Genomic DNA, 17,748 nt, shown 5'->3' on the forward strand with positions numbered 1-17,748 from the left:
GCGCCTTCTCGCTCAGTCCACCAGTTCGAGCTGGTTCATCCAGCACGAGCAGGACAGCGGCTGTCAGCGGCAGTGGCTGTGTCGTGGGATGTGTTATTGGAGTGAGCTCAGGTGTGCTTGTATATCCGTGAGCAAAAGTGTATGGACCACAGGGTCGCCGAAAAACACGAAATTCTCCGTAATTGACGCGCAGAAACGGAAACTCATGAGTGCACTAGGACATTCGTAACGCCAAGTTTAGACGGTAGTCTTTAATTTCCAGTTCAAATGACTGACATATCAGAAAAATGAGTTTTATTGCGCAATACCTGTTCCGTATGCTTTTGCTCACGGGTGTACATGCCCGTGCCAAGTGGTAGAGCGTTGCGCATTAATTTGCGCACACGCCCGCATGTGAGCAGTCATAACAATACAGCCCGGAGAGTATATATAGCGCGGTAAAGACGCAAGTGAGGGATATGTCTTAGTTTGTAGTTCCCGCCGTACTGCGGCTATCTCATGCGTTAGGGGCGTTGTACGGCGGTGGTAGCGTTCTTCGTGACGAGCGGTATAGTGTTGTACGGATTGCGTGCGTGCGTGCGTGCGTCCGTCCGTGTGTGTGTGTGTGTGTGTGTGTGTGTGTGTGTGTGTGTGTGTGTGTGTGTGTGTGTGTGTGTGTGTGTGTGTGTGTGTGTGTGCGTGCGTGCGTGCGTGCGTGTGTGTGTGTGTGTGCGTGCGTGCGTGTGTGTGTGCGTGCGTGTGTGTGTGTGTGTGTGCGTGCGTGTGTGTGTGTTGTGTGTGTGTGTGTGTGTTGTGTGTGGGGGGGGGGGAATACGAGACGCTGGCGTGGTTTTCGTACTTTCAGTGGGCTACAGCGTGGGCTCCGGGTTATTAGGCAATTGAAAAAAGAAAAACAAGGAAAAGAAAGCGTAGTTATTCCGAAAGCCACGAGAACGCTGCATAACGTAAAGGAAAGAAAAAAAAGCAATCTGTAATAACATTAATGTTGAGCGATAACAATGGAAAGCATTCTAAATAAAAAAACCCTACGTCTCATATTAGCGCGAAGTTAAGTTTGGTGTAAAAAAATATATAAATGCAAGGAAGCGGTGCATGCCATGAGCCTCTCATTGATGGTAATGTCTAGCCGACCTCTCCAGATGCAAGGCTTTTGCGCGCATAATAGCGCACCTGGTCGCTGAGCAGTTGGTGTCTGTGTGTCGTCTGCACATAAAAGTAATTTGCGACAATATCTAAGCAGCGCTTGCTTTTTTTCGCTGGTAGTTAATAATGCTCTTGCGCTCCACATTGGAAAATTGTTATTATACGTGCTACCCCTATTCGTAAAGCCGGTATTAAAAAAGTAATAAGTAATAAACGAAATCGCCTACTCGGCTAACCAACCGTTGCCAGGGCATGTTTCTAACATGGCCTGGCCCTCCAAATACGTGCGTATGCCGCGACAAAATAATAAAAGAGCCATTTTATTGTAATACGTAGATGCTCGTCGAGTTTTTGCAGCTCTGCACCATGTCGTCTGCTCGCAGTGAAATCTGACTACCGGCGAAGCGTATTGCAGAAAAATGTCTGCGACAGAACGCAGATTTTTTTTTGTTTTCACGAGGGCGGCCTACACGCGATTTCAGAAGCAATGAATGCCGATCGATAGCCGACGGAGTACAGTACCAGGTGCAAATTAGTGCCTCGTTTCACATCAATCGTATGAGTGCTCTCCAGAGGTAGTGGCACAAAGCACGGCCGTAACCATTGTTCTCGTCGTGTTTCTATTGTTGAGCATGTTAAGAATGGCGAGCTGCAAGGAAAAATGGCCACCCAATTACGACTGGGGGGGACAAGGCGCGCATCCCCCACTCTCGGTCGCTGCAGCTAGACTGCGTTCGAAGAAGCGGGCTTTGTGCTGAAAAGCGCCTCCATCCACCAGCCCCATCTCCGTTGTGACGAAACGGGTTCGACGGACGAACTATTGTGCCCGAGGTCCCCAGCGCGAACCTGATTTTGCTACGCATGAGCAAGCCGCAGCGGGACAACGAGCTACCCAGAATGTCTCCGAGCTTCCCGGAACGACTCCCCTCTGTCGTCGGCTCCAGTCCTTCGCACCTGTGTGTTTGCGTGTGTGTGTGCGTAAACTGGTCTGCGGGGCGACGGCGAATTTACAATGAGTAAACGAACGCTCGCGTCACCTTGTCGCGGGAGGCGGCTAGTTTTGCGATGACGAAACGAACATTCGCCGCCTTGTATCGCCGACGGACGGAGTGTTTAAGAACGGCTGTTGTGCGGATGCAGCACACACTTGTCTCGTGCAGTCAGGTTGGACTGACACACTTCCTCTTGAGCAGTCATGTTGGACTGACACTCTTTTTCTTAAGCAGTCATGTCAGACTGATTTAATTTCTGTAAATAAACCCATTTTCCTCGTTCTCGATGAGAAGCAATTCTTCCCTTCATCAACGTCCTCAGCGTGTTTAAGTTGGACGACGGCATGGGCCAGCTACCTTCGAATTCATGCCGGACTCCAATCTTGGCAACGGATCTCGAGCGATGGGATTGAGCCCCCAATCCTGACAGGCATCGTTCCCTGGCTTGCTTGCTTGCTTGCTAATGCATGCGTATGCGAGGCTGAAGCATAATCATTTCCGCACTTGCGGTTGTGTGGTAATACTTGGAGGGGAGTCGTCCCATCTCCGACAATCACTCGGAATGTTTCCGATTTCTGCTGTCGCCAGCGCCTTCTGTTTGGGTATGGGACCTGTACTCGTCGTTCAGGAAAAAAAAATGCATGCCTCTCTATAATGCGCGACCGCCAATCCAGGTGATGGCCGTTATTATCGCTTGAGAGGCTGAAAGGGTTATAACGCACGGTAGCGAATCTTACACGAGCTGCATAATAAAATACGATACGTGCTGTTGGAACGAGACGTCTAAGGAAACATCTCAACAATGCGCGCTTCTAGACAGTTCATGCGCTCGTAAAGGAAAAACTTTGGCATGATTTCTTATTTTCCCGCGAGATATTGCACGCGGAAGTCATTTGGTGCGTCATGTTGCCCGCAGAATAAGGGGCTGTGTTAGGTACATGTCACATATAATTCAAAATGGCGAACACGCAACAATGCTGACGACTTCGCCTTATCCATGAATAAGGGCGCTTTTAAACTCGAGGCAGCCATGTGTAGCAGCATTCGTGACAAGCATTTGGGAAATGAACTGCTTTCTCCCTGACTGCTACATATTTTTTTTTTCGCGATACTAATTATATGGACACGCAGGCGAACTTGCGTCGTCGCAGCCACCGTGACGTTCAGTAGAAAGTTCAAGCGCAATAATATTCCATCGGTCACGATACCTTCGCTCGTAGCTGCCGTCGCTCTTCATCACGCGAGCGTTGTGACAGCCAGTGCTCGCGGTCGTCCATTGAGGTCTACTCCTGTTTGCCGACACGCGCCTTGTGCCAAGATAGTTTAATTTTGATGCGTGTGTTTACTATAGAGGAGGTGAAAGCACAAACCTTGCTTCGCGTAATTGCATAAAGCTTTGCTATCGCTGTCAAGGCTTCGCCTTTCAGGCAAAACTATGGCCTTCTTTTTTTTTGCAGATGTCGGGCGTATTTATGGCTTCTAGTATCAAAAACTAGTTTTCAATTGAATAGCTTCCTTTGAATATTTTTTCTATGTTCGTGGTCGATGGTTGATTAATCTAAGGATCGATTTTCACCGACCGCTTGTGTCTTGTGTTTGGCGTTTGTGTCTCGTCCTTGTTCCGTTGTGGTTGCATGTGTTTGCGCTGCTATAATTTTCAAATCAAGTACAAAGGGCAACGAGGCGAAGGGCATATATGTAGCCTCACGCAACTGAGTTGCGCGGGAGGTTGGTCAGCGAAGGCCTACGGGCTCTGGAATAATTCGTACCACCTGCGCTTCTTTAGCGTGCGCTTCAATTTAAGTACATTAGCGTTTTTACAGCGAAGCCGTTAGCCTATAGCATACATACGCTGAAATCACACATAAACCACACACAGAGCAGCATGCGTTTCAATAAGGAACAAGCTCAAAACAAGCATTCGAAGCATCAATACCCTCAGCACTTGTAGTGGTGGTTTCGCAACAGCTTCGCTACGCATTCACTTTCGTAGAGCCGGGATCGCGAGTCAATTTTTTTATTCCTCCTCTCGAAATGCCGCTCCCGCGTTCAGGTATCGGATCACCGACCTTGTGTTCACCAGCAGAACGTCATATCTACTGAGCTGCCGCGAAGGGCTCTTCTATTTCAATTTTTTCCCACCACTTATAAATGTGTTATAGCGTACGCTTACGTAGAGTCGGCAACGCTCGCTGTGATTCGACAACGTGCAGCACTGCTAGCGGCGTATGCATTGCGATTGACAGGCCTGACTTGTCATCAAACTGGCGATAATGTTACTACCTTTCTGAAACGTATGTCCCCAAATGGCGATAAGGTGATAACGACAAAATTTTTTGTGCGGAAGCGCACAGGATAGCGAAAGTTTTCATTAAAGGGAAAAGCTTTTTCACCCACCGGAGAGCAGTGAGAAGTTACAAAAGAATGCCACACCACTTTCACATTTAAAGAAATATTCGTTTTTGTGTGGGGGTACCAACTCCTTTCCGGCGGCGTGGTTGCTCTAGCAACTGAACAAACCTATTCGGCTTCGCCTTGTGGTCTGTTAGTCTCCTGGTTAGCTGGGAAGATGAAGCGAACGACTCTGATTGGCGCTGTTCCTGCGTTCAGTTCCCGGACCAAGACGAGTTTTTCTTCAAGGCATTTTTTTTTTACGTGACAAACACGTACAATTTTATTTTGTTGAATCGAAACACAATTTCTTTCCTTGTATACGCTAACATTTGTCAAAGCGATCGTTTCCAAAGAAATTACCAAAAAAAGTATGGAGTTTTACGAGCCAAAACTACGATCTGTTAATGTATGAGGCATACCGTAGTGGAGGACTGCGGAATCATTTGGACCACCTGGGGTTCGTTAACGTGCACCTAAATTTAACTATGCTGGAGAAAGGAACAACACGTGCGTGCCAATACGCTGCACCTTGTTACATTCCCGTTATTTTCTTTTTCTCTGCAGACAGCTTTACTCCTGTGCTTCCGGCTATGGGTTCTGCAGGGAAGCTTCCCCGAATTCACCGCGATGGACAACCCTGCGTCCTTCTCACCCATGCGTGTTACCAGGTGAACACAGTGACTAAGCTAATCTACTAGTATTTATTAATTATTTGACCTTGAACCACTTGAGTAGGAAATTTATTGACTCTTTCGAACGGCTTACATGTCAGGAGGGCTGGATCTTGAAGCTCCGGTGGGGCGTTGTTAAATAATTACTAATTCAACGTACTGAATCATTGGAAGAGTGTGAAATAAAGACAGAAATGTACGCTGATGTTTCACATAAAGGAAGACCGATAATTGCTGCAACATTTATTATACCTAATTGATTGATTATGTTTAGTAAATGTTGTAATACATGTATATAATAAATAATAAACATTCATTACATGTAATCGATTGACTGGTCGATCAATCAATCAATCAATCAATCAATCAATCAATCAATCATTTATAATGGCTCCGAAAGTATCTTTATTTTCCTACAGTATGTGCAAGCTTTCCACCTGTGATACCAGGACAGTGAACGCGATGTGCATCACTGTGCTCATTACTAGAGTAAAAAGTACGGTGTTTGCCATAAATGCTCTGTAAAAAAAAAGAGAGAATATGGCTATGTCTTTGAAATTGGGTTCTATTCATATGTTTGTGGTGTAAACTTTTTTCCTAAAGAACCATTTGAGCCTCCTTTCTCTTTCGTCCATTAATCAAATAGTAACTCCCACATGCCAGCGCGTGCGCGATAGAAAACTAGTCCTGCTTGCGTATGACAGGCAGGTTATAACTCGCATGTTTCGTGCTATGATGCCCTATAGACACATGTATGTCGATATTTACTTTTCCAGAGCAGGTTTTTATTTCCAGATACAAAATTGTCGCTTTGGGGCTTTAATATATGGAACAAAACTATAAGTTGTGCTGGCATTCAGCTTAAATTCTCAAACTGAAACCGATGAAATTGTTTCTCGTTGTATCAATATTAAGTTCAGTCTAATGAGCCGAAACTTTCACAACAAATACAATCACTACAAAAAGTGTCGCTCAGAAACCGCATTAATGAGATTATAATAAATGACGCAAAGAAGCAAAACTCTTGTGCAGAACATTGAAGGTCCTAGTTATAGGAAATGCTGAATCTTATAAAAGCTGTGATTCACGAATAAGTTCATGGCACAGCAAGTATTCCTGTACACAATATATAGAACAAATTTAGTAAAATAAAAAATACACAATAAGAACTGTAGGCTGTGTTCGATATGTTGGGCGATGTGAATACCATCTCAACAAGAGTTTATGAAGTGTTGAATGAGAATAAACATGTTTTAAATGCCCTGCGAAGAGATAGCTGAACGCTCAAGCACCACTGCAGAACCACAAGAAAGCTGCGCGAAAATATGTGCCGTCATTTTTATCGTGTAAAAGGACAGCTAGAGAGCCCACTGACTGCCACTGTTAATTTTCTCTTAATGACCTCTCTACATTTCGTACTATTAATCTTTTTTCTCTCTTTCTTTTAATGACAGGCTGATGACTTACAGCTACATGTGCGCCTTCAACGCCTGGCTCGTCTTGTGTCCACGTACCCTGTCTTACGATTGGCAGATGGGCAGCATACCTCTCGTGACGTCACCGTTTGATCCAAGGAACCTGGCAACACTGGCGATACTTCTTTTGCTAGCAGTGCTTGCCTGGCGGGCCTTAATTTCATCGCAACACAAAGGCAGCGTGAGTTATAATTAAGCTTCATGGGTTCCTTCCTGCAGGAAATGACTGATCGTCGCATCTCCATCTCCTTTAGGTAGTGAGATGGCACTTTCTGTGTGTCTGTCATACTGCCTCTCAGGTCACGCAGCGCCTAAACATTGCTCCATATTCTGATGCTCAAAAATTATAATTTTGTGGCAGTGATATGGTGAGCAAAGTAGAAAATACCGTCACCTAAAGCTTTAAACTTCAGATTAATCGAACTACCACTGGGTTTTTCGACCGGAAAGTTAACCGTAATATCTTATAAGAGAAAATAAAGTAGAAAGTGAAAATGAAAATGTGCTAAAGTATGAAGAATTACGACATGTTTGCTCGCTTACGATTTAGTAGCTTAATTGGAATGGGGTTCATTACCTCTGCACCCGGGAATACGAACGTGTGTGTGTGTGTGTGTGTGTGTGTGTGTGTGTGTGTGTGTGTGTGTGTGTGTGTGTGTGTGTGTGTGTGTGTGTGTGTGTGTGTGTGTGTGTGTGTGTGTGTGCATGTCTGTGTGCATGCCCGTGCGGGTGTGCGAGCGTGAGTGCGTGAACATGCTTTGAGTGCCTGTCGGAATGCGCAATTAGCAGCAGTCGGGTACATTTTGGGGATCTTGATGTCAGCGATAGAACGGAAAATTGAGAGAGCCGCTGTCAACGACTGGGTATCATCACCTTATACTTTTCATGAAGACTGCTGGTGGATCAAGACAGCAGTGCTCCTACTACAGAACTCCCGAGCGACTGCAAGAGGCTTCTTCGGGACTACCAGTCGCACTGCTTCTTACTGTGCTGCCTTTCCTTCCGGCGTCCAACATCTTCGTGACAGTCGGCTTCGTTGTCGCCGAGAGAGTTCTCTACATTCCCAGGTATGGAGCCCTTCAATCTGAACAAGCATGAATGAGGGCCGCACAAAGGACAGGGGTAGCGCGTATGTCGGTGTTTACAGATGAGAAAAGGGTGCTCCCGAAGCGAAACTTCCGAATCAAATTGAATGTCTGCAATCGTGCGAAGCTACCTTTGTATATCGAAACGGATGTGTAACACTTCTAATTTCTAAAAGAGGTGAATGATACTGCGTGCGTGGAGTCCGTCTGACAACGAGGGGCTCAATTGCTTTATTTGGTACAGCTAATGCCGTTAGGAACTTGACGCTTGCTCCTTTGAAAAGCTTGTAAAGGAGAGGCGTAGAAAATTTAGAGCATCTAGTACCATGAAACTGGCAGTTATGGCACTACGTAACAGCGCGTCATGAGACGCATGTAGTAGAGTGTAGCGTTTGTTGAAATAGCTAAATGCATAACTGTAGCACTAGAGGCGCCTTGCCTGTGATAACATTCTTTGCCTACTGCCACCCACTTTGGTCTGTCTGGCTATTTCTCTAGCCTCGATACACAATTAAAAAAATTTTCGTCGCCTGCGAGGAATCGAACCCTGGTCCTGCAGCAGGGGCAAGCGATTAACTATCTGCGGCGTGGCGCTTACAGTTGACGACGAGCGCGGAATAGTGCGTATTCTACCTGCACGCATTCTACCGTGATCGCTGCCTCGGGCACAACAGATGATGCGAGCAATATTGTAAACAGCGACAGCAATCCTACGGACGCTTGCGCACTGTCGCCGTTGTTTCCGCCGTCGTGTTGATATAGTATGCACGCGCATGCGCAGCACGCGCGTGAGGAGGTGCGAAGGTCCCCACATACGCCAGCGGCGCGCAGTCTGCTTTGCTGCTAACACGAGGACGCCATGTGGGCGCATCCTCATGGCCCGCTCCGTTGACTTTGAACCAGTGCCAGGGCAGCGTTCTGGTTTCCTCTGCCGGAAGCTGCATCGTGAAGAAGCAGAAGCGTTGCTCCCGAGCAGCGGCGTCAATGTCACACCGTGGGGCACGCAATGGTTGGAGCGGGAATGGCCAGTACGTTGACGCTGTAAACGCTGACAGTATTCCTTTAGTCATATATCGTACACCATTGAGGCGTCACGCCTGTAACACTTGCTTTGGTGGCGCTCGTCATCAGGCCAGCGTTGTTAGACACCTTATAGCGGCCAGGGTAGTGTTTCTGTTGCGACACAGCAGTTCTCGCGCATACTTGTGTTGCGCCCACCTGTCGCCACCAGGTATCCCTAAAATGCGCTGCGAGGCGCTCCAGCGTAATGACAAGCCACGCTATCGCTTTCAACGTTTCGCGTTTCGGCTGAAACTGGCCAATACTGAAAAATAATTGTGATGTTGTGAGATGGCCAAATGCTAACTCTATGTTTCTAAACTAAGAAAACAAATTCGTGGGCTACCAAGGCGAAGCATGCTTATTTAACGACTAGAGAAGGTATAGTGCAGAACTCACGCCGTTCAGACATTCGCGCCAGCACTGGTTCATCTGGGTTAAAACTGCGGTTTTGTTTGCAGCCTCATTATTTGGTAGGCTCCACTTCCATCTGTGCATCTCACTGCAGACAGGAACAAGTCTTGTCGTTCCTTGTATTATTCGCACAAAACAAATATTCGACTTGTTAGTAAAGTCAGTTATCGAATCGAATGCCAGTCGAATACAAAGAACTATTAGATTCGTATCCGAAATTTCTATTATTCGCACATTCACAGAAAGGACCAGTGCCCCGGGGTCACACAGCGACAGCAGTCGTCGTGCCTAGATACAGATGTACTAAAAAAAATTTCAAACGACATGTACGACAAACTGCAATTGCAATCTTCAGGTGCGTCGTGCTAGATGTCTCCACATTCCAAATAACTGTAAATAAATTCTGGGATTTTAATTGCCAAAACCACGATCTGATTATGACGCACGTCGTAGTGGGGGACTTCGGATTAAGTTGGACCATCTGGCACTATTTAACATGCACCCATTGTGTGCTCCACGGCCGTTTTCGCATTTGACCCCAACCGAAATGCTCCCACCACGGCCGGGACTTGATCCCGGGACCTCGTGCTTAGCAGCGTAACGCCTCTACATTCTCGTGTAGCATATACTGGAATGTTGTACTAAATTTTACCTTTCATTTTGATCCCACCTACTATCATTTTTTAATATACTACAACTATTTTGACCACACACACTGAGCGGCAAGCCACTAACACGTTGCGCGTCTTTGCTCCTCGCCGCCTCAGCGCGCTGGCTGCCCAACGCCCTGATGACGTCAGCAGAACGTCATTTCGCACTGCAGCCTCCCGGTTTCGGCTTGGCACGCTTTGATAGCCGAAATTTGTTGTGCGTCAGTTCCGCGGGTAACCCGAGTTTTCGATATCTAGAGTGTGATGCGGCTTGTACGGAGAGCTCGCCTGAATTAGCCTATCACGGTGAAATCTAAAGTTTAAAATTTATTAAGTGTAGTTTTTGTTATTAGCAACTAATTACCTCGCTTCACCCAATAACGTACGGTTGCTACAGCTCAGGGAATGTCCCTGAAGGAACTGTCCTGATTTTTTCAAAACGACTATATTTAAATTCTATTAAAGCTCCTCGCAGAAACACCCGATATAGCCATAACCCAGAGGAGAACAGGCTATTTACCAAGGAGTGCTCATATATTTCGGTATAAAAAACAGACTTATTAACCTATATTTGTGTACCGTACAGTCTACGCCACAACGAAGCACACAGCTATTCATCGAACATAACAATACCAACTACAGTTCATCTAAAAATCGCATTTTAATCGCCACTAGACAGAATAATACAGAACGCGTAACACGAGGTTAGTACCCTGTAGTAAGTCGTCAGTAAAATATAGCAAGTGTTCTTAGCAAACGCAGTTGTGACCAAGTCTGAATTATTAAAAGTAGTAAAGAGCTAAGGGAGAAGTAGTAAAAGAAGGTAAAATTAGCAACTGCACTCTTTACTATTTTTTTAGAAATTTTTTTTCCCATGGTGCGGCGCCATCAAGTATCAACCAACTAGGCCAAGAACAAGTTATTCTGAGTTCTAGCGCCTTCTTTACAATAACGTTAGCCTACTTTAAAACTAGATGTCTTAAGCGGACACGCACACTTGCATCCCATGAACTGCTGGTGTTTTACATAGTGTGCAAGGCGCCCGGCATTATTCTACCAGAGTTCATATTTGCGGATTTGGACAAGCATGCTCTGCATACCTACGTATACTTTGTGTTTCTGTATGTTTGCTATGTTTGTCTACGGCGTGAATTACAGCCATGTATTGTATATGGAAAGGTAACAAATTAATTTATAAAGAAAGCACCTCTTTCTATGACATCGCGAACGGGAATGGCCATTTCGCAAGCCACTATTTCTTGCGCTTGTTACGTTTCCTCTATGAGGTGCGAAAAATAAATTCGCTTCTACGCGGGGCGCATCCTCACATAATTGCAATGCTGCTGCAGTAAATTGCCGCAGTGGTCATCCGGTACCGTCGTTTTCATATTTTCAAACCACCGTGCCATCGTTTCTCAATGTGTTGCGTACTCTCGGCAATAAATTATCAGGCTTGCGGATTCAATGGCCCATCATACGTTATTTTTTTTTCTCCTATCGGGAGTTTCGGCTGTGCTTTGTTCTCCACGTGGCTGGTCGTTTCCTGTCTCAAACCATGGCCCGCCAGGCTTCGTTTCTAACGGGTCTGTTGTTTTGCTCGAAAAGTATTTCTGTTATTTGCTTTACTATGAGCGTTGTTTCTGCGCGAAGGCGTTATTCTGTAGCACACAACGGTGTAAGCACTTACTTCTCCGCCGTTGTGTAATGTTCTCGCCTGTCTTCCTTCTTGTTACTTGGTATGAAAAATCACCCACGACTTCGCTCATTCATTAACTGTTGCCATTTATTCGCCAACAATGCAGGAGCGTCTTTTATCATCGAGTTGTTCTACTTTCGCAACAATTTGTCGCTTGTCCTAAATGCGTTTCACGTGTCGTCTCGTTTTATTTTTTCATTCGTACATTTATAATGCAATATTCGGTTGGTTGGTTGGCTGGTTGGTCGTTTGGTTAGTTAAGGTGTCTGGACACAGGAAGAGTTAAAAAAAGAAAGTTATCGGTGCAGAGACTGCCTCATCGATTCTAACGTAATTATCTAGCTCTACAACGACACTCCTGGCTCAGAAGAGCAAATAATATCATCAAGGAGGCAAAAAACAACAAAACCTACTTACGCTCTCTCGAGCTGACTTCGCGCCCATATTGATGATGGTAATAATAATTGCCACACACAACACGGCGTTGCTAGGGATCCATCGTCCAATGAAAATAATGGTTTATGATGTTTTTTGCTTCAGAAAGCGAACATGATTGTTCTTTTTTTTTTGCATTGCCCTAAAGAAAAAACGGGCTGTTCAGTGTACGTGCTTTGCTTACCCTGAACACTCCATAATTCTGAGAAGATTGTGCGTAAATGGCACATATGGTCGATGCGTTCGATGCTGACGATGAAGACTCGTCAGCGAGTATTCTAGTGACGTCATTTAGAAAAAATGACTTCAGGCTTTATCTACACAACCTTCAACCCTGTAATGCCTAAGATATTTGTAGGCACGCTGTTTCGAAACTTCCATATGCTGGTTTGGGCACGGAAAAATTAACATCTAGGCTTTACTAGCGTGTTAAATACGCTGACGTGTGTGTGTGTGTGTGTGTGTGTGTGTGTGTGTGTGTGTGTGTGTGTGTGTGTGTGTGTGTGTGTGTGTGTGTGTGTGTAGGCTTCTTTTTTTAAATTATACCTGCCGTGGTTGCTCAGTGGCTATGGTGTTGGGCTGCTGAGCACGCGGTCGCGGGATCGAATCCCGGCCATGGCGGCCGCATTTCGATGGGGCCGAATTGCGAAAACAACCGTGTATATGTTGTCACGTGGTGGTGACGTTGAAGAACACAGTAGCAACACTGTGAACGACAAAACTAAATTTTATTGGGCGAACCTGTGCCCACAAAACAGGCTACGCTTATAGCACAACGATAGCGGCGTACACAGTCGGCAATCGTCGAAAATGTGATCAGCGGGCCAAGCGCGTCGGCTTTTATACAGCAGCCGTCGAATGTTCCAGACTAATCGTTGGGACCCGCATGCCTTCTACAATGTTCTACACCATTCGCGTCACGCGATGAAATCAGAAAACACAACGTTCGACGACAACAGACAGCCGGATAGAAGCATCGATAACTTTCCAGAATCTTCGGATGCATGCAGGCGCGTCCCGCGCTGTGCTATAACATTTGTTAGGCGGCGAAACGTGGTCGCCCAATAAAGATAAGTACACGTGTCAATATATTTAGGTGCACGTTAAAGGACCCCAGGTGGTCAAAATTTCTGGAGTCCTCCACTACGGCGTGCCTCATAATCAGAAAGTGGTTTTGGTACGTAAACCCCCATAATTTAATTTAGTTTCTTTTTGTCTCATTTCTTTATTCTTTTCTCTCACCTGTCGCATCACTTTACCCCTCCCCAGTACAGGGCAGCCAACCGGAGATAATCTCTGATCAACCTCCCTGTCTTTCTCTTGCCTTTCTCTCTCTCTCGCTCTCTCCCGATGTAGGTGCAATGCGAAAATACTCGCGTAGCTTGATTGACATGCACCTGAAGGACCCCCACGTGATCTAAATAAATCCGAAGTCCCCCAAAATAGCGTGCCTCGTAAGAAGATCGATGTTTGGCCACGTGGCAAAGTTCTATATAGAATAACATTTCAATGTTTTACTTCGTGCAAAGGTACACGACATGGTCAGTAACCATGGCGAACAAATTGTTCCAATTTCTTTCCATTTCGAACTGTTTTTTGGAAATTACAGGCTTAAAACCACACGAGACGGACCACGTGACAGTGTGTCCATATAAGTAGGGTCAAACTGCAATAAGCTGCGGCGTAATCGTTATGCTGCCACTGAATTGCGAGCGCACTGCAGTTTCTTTCTGAGCGCCGCAGCTATAAACAAGAAATATTGTTGCGTTATCAGCGCGTTATTAGCGAAAGTATCTTTTGTTTACTGATCATAGGTTACTTCACTCACCCATTGCGGTAGCTAAGTGAGTATGGGGTCACACTGTGGAAAACGAGGTCGCGGGTTCGAACCTGACCGCGGCAGCCATACTCAGATGAGACAAGAACGTCAGAACGCTCGTGTAACGTGTGTTGTGTTCACGTTAAAGAACAGGAGTTAAAGAACTGGAATCTGGAGTCCTCTATTACGTCGTGCCCCATAGCGAAATTATTGTTTTGCCAAGTAAAAGCGCAGTAATTTGTTCTAAAGTTGCACAACTGTCATTTGTTTCTTCCGCGCAACTGAACGAGTGTTCGGGGGCGGGGGGGGGGGGGGGGGGGAGGGGGGGTTGTTCTAAATAATCTACGGCCGCATAATTTTCGTCATCACAGGGTTAATTCGAAATGTGGTTTTGAATAGAGCTGTCTGCACAGTTCTCGTTTCAGAAATAGCCGTGTCCGCTATGGTGGTTTCCCTTACGACAGTTACATCTATATACGATATTTAGATTTGTGAAATGAAGGCCCCTCTTCGCCTCCTCCCCCTTCCCTCCTTGAGGACAATGGCTTCTAAATATGAAACCGTCGTCTGCACTCAATGGCAATGTTGCTTTTCATTCGTTGCTAGAATGATTTCGAGCTTGCATGTTCGCTGTTGCACAATACCAACTCCTTTTCTCTCTGCCCTTTCGGGCCAACGATTGCAGCATCGGAGTTACACTGCTTGTGGCCGAAGGCTTGTGCCGCCTCCACACACGGTGCTCTCGATCGATGGGGTGGTGCACCGCGAGCTCCTGCTTCATTCTAGTGCTGCTCTTTGCTGCCCGTACTTGGAGCAGGAACGGCGTGTGGGCCTCTAGAGAAGCCCTGTTCGAGTGAGTTCGAGCATTTTATTTCGGCACCTTCGAATTTCTTCAAAGTCCACGTTTCTAAAAATTGTCAACAAGAGTTACGCTGTGTTTTTCTATGCTCTCTAGCATAGTAATCTTTGGTTAGATTAAAAATATCTGAATACTCTTTCTTCCAGATCGGGCGTCAGGGACCTTCCACGTAATGCAAAGATGCATTACAACTACGCTAATCTTCAGAAGGACATCGGGAACTCTGACCTGGCAGTAAAGCACTACAGGCTGGCGATCCAGTAAGGCATATCTTTTTTTTGAGCGATGTACCACATGTGAATCAGTAATCCTCATGCGCTGCTTGTCTTTTGTGATTAACATTTATTCCACTTCGGCTGTGCATCCTACTGTTAAGATTGAAAATGTGGCTAGCTGGGGACTTATTACAATATGCTGCAAAAAACGTTCCCTGTAAAATTTAAAACCCTGCCTCACGTTTGGAACTATTGCTGCCTTTTTGCTCAGGTTGTGGCCAGAGCACGCCAGCGCGCACAATAACTTGGGCACTGTGCTGACGTCGACGGAAGAGTCGGAACATCACTTCCGGTACGCCTTGCGCGTCAATCCAAATCATCCAGGGGCTCATTTTAACCTCGCCAATATCTACAGGTACGCATTACTTTGCTTTTTTGTGCGTCAAGCACTCAAGGAGTAAGTTTGTGATAACCAAGTAGTAGAGAGCGCCAAGTTTATGAGGAGGAACATTGCAGACCCATAAAAGTTTGTTGGTGCCAGTGGTGTTAACTCTAGAAATGTGTCCGTAGATGTAGGTTTACGGAAAGCAACTGTCAATTGATCAAATTTTCACCTATATCTAGGAATCTTTAAAGGTTGAGAGCTTTTTCGTGATAGACCCCACAGACAAACTAATGCATTTGCCATCGGATGATCTATGGTGGACTCGCAGCTGAGTCAACATCTTTTTGAACAACTCAGTTCACGGGCGTAGTTGTTGACACAAGCGCATTTTTTAATGTTCGTAGAGAAGAGAAGAAAACTTTCAAATCATGATCACCAACTGCTCCTTAGAAATTAATTTGGCAGCATTGCAACCGAAGCACGCTGACACTGGACTACATAACGTCGTAGCTTATGGTTTCTCGGAAAGCCCTGGCGTATTCCTTCTAAACAAGTTTTTCAAAACCGTTTTAAACGTACCTTTAAGTGTAGAACTGCTTGCCTTGTCCAGGCATGCTCAGTGTAATGCAGTACCTTTTCGTTCTCTAGCATTCCATTTTCCAGGTATCCCGAATGCGCCAAATTTACTGGGTGTTAAGCATGTGGGTGCGCTTTAAAACCACGGCGCTGCAGTTTTTTGCTTTTCTTTCCTTTCTTCTTCTCCGCCCTTAAACTGGCTCTCTTAACTATACTACACGCAGAGACAAAGCAACAGCGCGCCCATGCGATCCCATAGATGAGATGAATATATATATATATATATATATATATATATAGATAGAAAACTATCAGTCATAGCTCTCGTAGAATAGCCCTCTGGGCCGTTTCCTTTTTTTTTCTTTCGAAAGTAGTCCTATTAGGGTTATTATAATTACACGAAGGTATTTCGCCCTCGTCAGCAGCAGTCCCTGGTATAGTTATTCTGGCGGCCAGCTTCCCACGCTATGCGTGCCGCCATCGCACCTGGTTAAGCTTTTCCTAGACGCTAGAGTTATGCTTTGTCCGCGCAACCTTGACCGATCGGAAAGCGCGTTTTCCCCTCTTGGCCGGCGGCGAGGGGAGACTTCGTTCCGGCCGCGAAGCTCTCCACATCTCTGTAAGGTGCCTTGTGGTGGTCTCGTGCTGACGATGCCCTCTCGGTGAGCGCATATTTCCCCCCTCATCTTTTAAGAGGTTCAATACATACAAGCATTTGTCTCGCAAACCAGATTTCTTTTCAAGGGAAATTTTCCACGTCTCAGTAATTTCTCTCGTCGTATTCGAGTACTGATTGCCGTGTTATAGTTTGTTTACGAAGCTTTCCCTCAAGTCTAAATATTTTAAGGCAGTTTGTCGTGTGCGTATCATGGCCACGCACGCTTATATTGCCTTCCGTTTCTCTACCACGGTTGCGCTTTAAAACCACGGCGCTGCAAGTTTGCTTCAGAGACTTTCCTTTCCTTCCCACTTCTCCGCCCTTAAACTGGCTCTCTTAACTACTACACACAGAACAAAGCAATAGCGCGCGCATTAGATCCCATAGATGAGATGAATATTTACAATTAGTATTAGGGTTATATTTATATTCGAGTGCTGATTGCTGTGCTATCGTTTGTTACCGAAGCTTTCCCTCAAGTCTAAATATTGCTACGGCACAATATGCGCGATCACGAAAGGCCAGCAGTGTGAAGACGACGACGACGATTAGAAGCTAGCGCGGGCTGTTGCCCCTTGGCCAAGCGCAGCGTATTTTCCTTGTAAATATATTTGTACATAGCTTTTCGTCTGCGTCTTCCTACGTAACATATCTGGTGGAGGTGGACGTTCCCTGTACCTCGTCACGGAGCTTCGCAGTGGACGGTACGTCGAGCCTTCCTTCATGGCTCCCGGCGACGACAACCCGACTCCGCCGGCTCCGACACCTGCTGCCACTTCGACGACCTACATCACTCTCCCCGCTCCCCGCGATCCTGGCGTATTCTCGGGCCAAGATGGGGAAGACGTCGATGACTGGATCAGCCTGTATGAACACGTCAGCCGCAATAACCGGTGGGACCCTACTATTATGCTCGCCAACGTAGTCTTTTACCTCGGTGGCACACCTCGAGTTTGGTATCGCACGCACGAAGATGAGCTCACCAGTTGGGATTCACTTAAGACACAGCTTCGCGACTTGTTCGGCAACCCCTACGGTCAACAACTTGCCGCGCAGAAGGCGCTTTCCGGCCGTGTGCAGACGTCAACAGAGCCCTATGTCACGTACATTCAGGACGTCTTGGCTCTGTGCCGCAAAGTTGACACCCACATGACTGAGTCAGACAAGGTTTCCCACATCCTCAAAGGCATTGCCGATGACGCCTTCAACTTGCTCGTTTGCA

General features: G+C 46.1%; 1 protein-coding gene across 2 annotated transcripts in view; it reads left to right on the forward strand.

Moving 5' to 3' along the window:
* LOC126519694 (protein O-mannosyl-transferase TMTC1-like) overlaps positions 1 to 17,748 on the forward strand; it is a 110,238-nt gene that overhangs the window by 70,860 nt on the left and 21,630 nt on the right. For both annotated transcript variants that reach the window (XM_050169054.3, XM_055065340.2), the window contains exons 6-11: positions 5,094 to 5,197; positions 6,655 to 6,856; positions 7,567 to 7,742; positions 14,519 to 14,686; positions 14,839 to 14,952; positions 15,179 to 15,322. In XM_050169054.3, coding sequence (XP_050025011.3) covers positions 5,094 to 5,197; positions 6,655 to 6,856; positions 7,567 to 7,742; positions 14,519 to 14,686; positions 14,839 to 14,952; positions 15,179 to 15,322 — 908 coding nt within the window. The remainder of the gene's footprint in view (positions 1 to 5,093; positions 5,198 to 6,654; positions 6,857 to 7,566; positions 7,743 to 14,518; positions 14,687 to 14,838; positions 14,953 to 15,178; positions 15,323 to 17,748) is intronic.

Source organism: Dermacentor andersoni, chromosome 10 (assembly GCF_023375885.2).
Source record: "Dermacentor andersoni chromosome 10, qqDerAnde1_hic_scaffold, whole genome shotgun sequence".
In the NCBI taxonomy this organism is placed as follows: Eukaryota; Metazoa; Arthropoda; class Arachnida; order Ixodida; family Ixodidae; genus Dermacentor; species Dermacentor andersoni.